General features: G+C 48.0%; 1 protein-coding gene across 2 annotated transcripts in view; it reads right to left on the reverse strand.

The window, feature by feature from the left end:
• Positions 1-4,609, reverse strand: part of AKAP12 (A-kinase anchoring protein 12) — an 87,321-nt gene extending 82,712 nt beyond the window's left edge. Inside the window, exons 1-2 of one of the 2 annotated variants that reach the window (XM_070603217.1) lie at positions 4,512-4,609; positions 3,808-4,135 (exon numbers count right to left, since the gene is read on the reverse strand). In XM_070603217.1, the coding sequence (XP_070459318.1) occupies positions 3,808-3,969 (162 nt within the window). In that variant the 5' untranslated portion in view covers positions 3,970-4,135; positions 4,512-4,609. Of the gene's footprint in view, positions 1-3,807; positions 4,136-4,451 lie in introns of both variants that reach the window. The other variant, XM_070603216.1, reaches the window with a different exon arrangement.
• Positions 4,610-6,000: the final 1,391 nt, after the last annotated feature.

Genomic DNA, 6,000 nt, shown 5'->3' on the forward strand with positions numbered 1-6,000 from the left:
GGGAGGCCCTGCCATCCTCACAGGCTATCATTATCCTAAATGACCATCCTCACACCCACTTCTCCAATTTCTGGACTGTATTCTCATCAGAAAACAGCGTCTCTTCTAATCTGGGGGAAATGCATAGGAATACAGGTAGCCACGCACAAAAACACCATTCTATTAACAAACACAGAATTCTCTACTAATCTTCTTAAACTTTGGTCCTTTTAGTGTAAAACTGGTGACATAATCACATTACAGGCATCTTCATTCTCCATTCCCGTTGTGGAAACAGAGGGCAAGTGGGAGAAAGCATCCTACTTTAGGGTGGGAGAGGAATTATGAAATGCAGCTGGCCAACTCAGTTGTCTGTTTTCATGCACGAAAGGTAAAAACATCCTTAACTCTACTAACAAGACAATGCATTCTTCTAGTTGAGTACATCTTGATGTTTGGCTGATTCTCAGCTCTTGTAACCAAATGGAACCAGAGCTGAAGGACTGTCAAGAGTCCCCATCTCCCCAGCTACCAGGTGCATTGTCTCTCAAATCATCGACTGAGCAGGAAAGACAGAAAGGCTAATTCAGAGCGTTACGATTGTCCAGATGGTCTAGAGCTTGGCTCCAGAAATCAAGATTTGCCAAAAACACATTAGTAAATGTGTCATTGGTCACCCCACCCTTGACTGCTACCTGAATGAAAATACTCTTTTGGAGATAAATTTCTGAAACACAGTTGATGGATAATGAGGCTTCATTCACCATCTGTGTTCAGGCAAGCTAATCTTCCTACCCCTGCAGTAAGCAAAATGGCCAAGTCTCAAAAAGTACACCTGGAAAATTCCTGATCGAGCCATTCCCCGCCCCAGAAGCAACACATAGAGACTTACTGGAAGATAAGACTCCTTCCATTTTATTGAACTACATCACAGATAAAACCGGGACTTTTGCCTCAGTGCATCTAAATGTTAAGCTTGAGTACTCAAATCTGTATAACTTTCCATTTGACCTGATAGGGCTGATAATTCAATTAGTGTAATGTCTTTTGAGGTGCAAGCACTTACTCATTGAGTAACTGGTAACTAAAATTAGCAGAAAAAAGGAAAAGTAAACTGAGTTGCTAAGAGGCAGCACGCATATGATGTAAATATCATTTAGATGGAAAAAAATCTGCTAATAGCCTTGAATTAATAATCAGCATTCTGGGGGTGGGGGAGATGTATTAGTCTAAACCTCCCCAAATGTTCCACAGACGCAATCAAGAAAGCTTAAGATGTAATTCATAACTAATTCAATGTATAAAGTGGTCTCACTTGAGCCATTCGTATTTGTCTGAGACTAAAGGCAATTCAGAATTGCAATGCCAACAAGCCATTCTATTTCTAAAGAAATAGAAACCAAAGTCCCCAAATCTGAGGGTTTTTCTGCCAAAATATTCCCTTGGTCTTTGGTGAAAAGCGGATGTGGTCATAATGAAAATATTCACTTTGGTTAATAACCCAACTGAATGACTTGACTTAGTCACTATCTGATACATGAGACAGACCGTGATGATGAGAAGATCAAAGGATAAACTGTAGAAAAAGCAAATGAGCCAAGGTGTTCCCCAACTTGACATCCTCCTATCACAATCCAGGAGTCAGCAGCACCCTCCATGCCAGGTAGCATGTCACATGGAGAGGCCTCACATGGGGGAACATCTGTTATGAGCAAAACCAGATATGGTCCTTGGCCTTGTGCTGCGCTTAGAACAGCCAAGATAACACTTATTAGTCAACTCACTAAACCCACAAATGTGGGAACTGCTGAGAAGGGCCCGTGGTACCATGGGAGCCTAGAACGGCAGATGTGATTATTCAGGGGTTAGGAACCGGGGCTTAACAGGGAGAGGAGGGGAGGCAAGAGCTGTGTGCTGAGTCATTCTTCATTAAGGAGTCCTTTGGAGAAGACTTCGGTCTTCAAAACCTGAGTAATAAATTTTGCTAGTGGAAATGAAAAACTACACATTTTCCAAGGATACACGTAAGTGTATTGATTTATCTCCAAATTGATAACTGGGCAGTATGCCAAAAAGTTCAGTGATATTCTGGATGTCATTTAAGTAATTTTTTAAAGGAGGTCGTCTGGCTATTTCAAGATGGTGGTGACCAGGAAAGAGGGAGAAAGATAAGGTTATGGAAGAAGGATGAAGAGAAGACAATGGAAGGAATATTTTTTAAATGAACAAACTCAAGTTTCTTGGGAAGGGAATAAGTACCATATTTCAGTGTGAACTGTTAAGAAAACTTGAAGGACTAGTAAAAGCCAAGGGAAAAAATGTCCCCCGATTGCAAGCTTTAGCAATTACACCTTAAAATTTCTTCCATTACTGGGCTCTAAATGCTGGTTATGCAGCCATTTTGACGGTAGTGGGCATCAATCAGTGATGTACAGTTAAATATTAAAATGTGACTTAGACCTCAAAAGGATGGTACATTCCTCAGGCCCAAGGTTTGGGCATCTCTTAGAAAATCTGGGTATTCCAAGCACGGTTAGTACTTGTTAGTATCTACAGCTCTAGGGACCATGGGTATTACAACTAGTTGTAAGTCAAAGACTGGAGGTGATCTAGTTACTAAGAGCAGTCTCTCGGCCCAAACTAGACTAGGACAGCTAACGAGGTCAAGGCAATGAGACTAGTTCTGTGAAATTTACCTGGACTTCAGCCTTTTTTTTTTTTCACACTGTAAACACCTACGCCTCCTGAGACAACTCTTAAAGGTCCTCAACTATTCTGTATCCTCAAATTCGACACATGGGTTTTTTCTTAAATATTAAGCGTGGTTGTCCACATCCTCCTATAAGGATATCACAAAACGGGTTAGGGGAAGCCTTGCTAATGAACACACGCGTTGGAAAATAGATCTAAAATACAGCGATGGGAACAAGTCCCAGTCTTGGCGCCTGTAGTGGCCAAGAACAAATATTTCAGCCTTGAAGACTAAGACCATAAAATGCAAAATTTCTAAGAGGTTCAGACTGCCTCCATACACCGGCGTACTGCAGGGAACGCTCGCTTACGCCTCTGACCGCATCCTCGGAGAACTTCTAACTACTGCTCCAGTATTTGTTTATCCAACTGAGTCCACAGGCAATGCACGGAGCCAAAAGGAGGACGCTGCCTTTTTGCTAAACCTGTCATTCCCTTTGGAAGTGCAGCGTCTGCCCAGGTTTTCTTTGGCTCCGAGCGAGCTACACCCCAGGTTTTCTCTGCATCAAGAAAGCAGTGTCTGCTGGAGCCGCTGCCGCAGGAGGACAGGGTACCAAACCCGGGTTGCTCCAGCCACAGCTAGTACCAAAGGCGGTACGCGGCGGGAACCCATGGGTGGCCCGTTCGCCAGGCTGCAACACGGGTCATGGCCCAACAGCTGACTTTCCGCATCCGGGAGAGAGGGGGGGCCGGGGGCTCGACACGCTCCGCCCGTGGTCAATTCTCCACGGACTCCCCCAGGCAGCCCATCCGTCTCGGGCTGGGTGGTTCCCACCGGAAGAGTGTGGAAAAAAGGCTCCGTGAGCGGCGGGCAGGACGCGGATTTTATTACTGCGGATGGCGCAGTCGCCTCCCCTGGAGACCCACGACAAAGATGCGAGCCCCCGCCGCGCGCGCTGTGCCTGCTCTAGTCCCGCCCCGGCGCAAAAGACCCCGAAAAGCCCAGAAAGAGGAGTTGGTGCTCCCGAGTTGGCAGATGGGCTGGATGGGTGGGAAGTTGTCGCAGGCAGGAATCGGAGAGACCACCACCCTCCCCACCCCCGCCTCCCCGGGGCAGGTGGCCCGGCGCGCCCGTACCTTGCTGGCGGGGTCCGGGGCGGCGAGGGTCGGGTCCCCCGAGGCGCCGGGCGCCGCCTCCGCCGCGGGGCCGCCGCTGCTGGGCTCGGGCTCGGCCGGCGTCGCGCTCCCCGCCTCCGGCTGCTCCGGGCTCCGCTGCTCGGTGGAGCTCCCGGCGCCCATGGCTTCTCCGCGGTTCTCCCGCGCCCGGCAACCCGGTTACGCCTTCCCCAGCCGCAGGGACGCGGGCAAGAGCAGAAGCCGCGAGGTCCCAAGAGCGCCCTCCTCTCGCGTCCTCCTCCGAACGCGCCCAGGCTGCGAATGAAGGAGACGCGCTCGCGGCAAACTCCTTAAAAGAAAAAAAAAAAAAAGCCACCTCTCTGCCGCCTCCTCCTCCTCCCCCTTGTTTTTCCCTTGCTTCATCACATGAGCACAGCCCCAGACACGCCTTGCAGCAGCATCTCCCCCCAGGCTGCTGGGACCCGAGGCGCAGTCAAAGCCTCGAGCCAGGGTCCCGGCCAGCAGCCCACCCCAACCCCAAGGCACCACCCGACAATAAACGGCCACTAGGGCTGGGGGGCGACCCGGGGCCGCCGAAGGTGAGGGTAGGGCCGAAAGCCCCCCGGGAGATTGGCTTAGCTGGGGTTTATTAAATGAGTGCTAACCCAAGGCAGGGCTTCTGCCGCAGCTGACTTGCAACTTGCCCAGAAGCGAACCCAAATCACCATTTGCTTTCCTTTACATTGTGTTTGCCTCCGAAGAACCTTCGTTCCTGCCTCCTCCTCGTTTGCAGGAGACAGCGCTCCTTGGCTGGTCCGGAGTCTGACCATATTAGGACACCTCACGTGGCAGGAGCAGGGAACCGAGAGGTTAATGCAGTCAGGCCACAGATGAGGTGGGCCAGGCGGCCCCGCGCTCTCCTATCATCCGAACCAGTGATGTCAGGCGATGCCATCAGCGACAGTGGCCGCCCTCCTTCCCTGGGGAATTCAGGGAAATGAGACTGTTACTGGAAGTGTGCCTGTCCTTTGAGGGCCTGATGCTGGCGGTCCAGGCCACGTCTCCCTACGCCATGCTGAAACCTGACGACGTAGATCTGTTCATTTGCCATCAGTATTTCTCTATGATAATGGCTTTAAATAACGTCAGCCAAGTGGCTTGCATTCTTTCCCTTCATCCTCTTGAGTATAATACACGGTATAGGACTATAGCAGGCAGGCAATAAATATTTGAACCAAATTAAATTTGTTGCTGGATTATTTTGCACACAAGCCTAAAGGTGATGCGGCTGGAAGAAAAAATACCCCAGTTCTAACTGGCAACTAAGTGCCTTACCTTTTGCAAACAGTTGGAATCGTCATTAAAAATGAAGAAACTTTCGGAAGAGCGGAGCTAGATACCAGATAAATATCCCATACTCAGATTTGGTGCAATTAGTATAATTTAGTACAATTGATGTGAGCAGTAGTTGAGCACTAGGATATTTGGGGCCTAATTAATTCCATGTAGTATAACAGCACCTGAGAACCATAGGTTAGTTTCCGGCAGAAAATTTTTCTGAATTTACCATTTTTATTTGAAGAAGTCAGAAAGGGCAGTCTTTCTGGACTTTATCCCATAAGAAGCAGTATACTTGCAAAATGGTTGGTTTTCAGGGTTTTAAGCATCGCACCCATTTGGACTTAAATTTGGACTACCTGGGAAACAGAGTATTTATCTGTACCAGGCACTGTTCAAATCACTTTGCATATAGAATCACACTTAAGCAGTACAAGGACCCGATGACGTCATAGATCTTACTATTCTCATTTTACCAGTGGATGGGAGAAAGTAGGCCAAAAAATTAAATCAGGCGCTCAAGGCTTCACAGCTGGTAGATGGAAGAGCAAGAAGGCCCCCCACACTGAACGGCAGCCCAAGCTTCCAATGTGTTCTCTGTTCTTGGGATCGTTAGTGAAAAAGGGCGTGTAGACCTGGTGGAGGACGCTAAGAGCCAGAAATGCTGGGAAAGCCCATTTGAGAATGATGAACGTCAGCACACAGGAAAATGTATCAGTAAGTAGTACAAATGCTATCAAAATTTCCCATTCTGTGAGATTATATTTATTCAGTCCGTGGGAAATTCTTAACAAAGCTTTTCACATCTACTGGCCTTTAAATTTTCAGAAAAGATCGCAAGGTCAAACATTTCAACAGTGCACAACCCACATGCTT

The sequence above is a fragment of the Equus przewalskii genome, chromosome 32, assembly GCF_037783145.1.
Source record: "Equus przewalskii isolate Varuska chromosome 32, EquPr2, whole genome shotgun sequence".
NCBI lineage: Eukaryota > Metazoa > Chordata > Mammalia > Perissodactyla > Equidae > Equus > Equus przewalskii.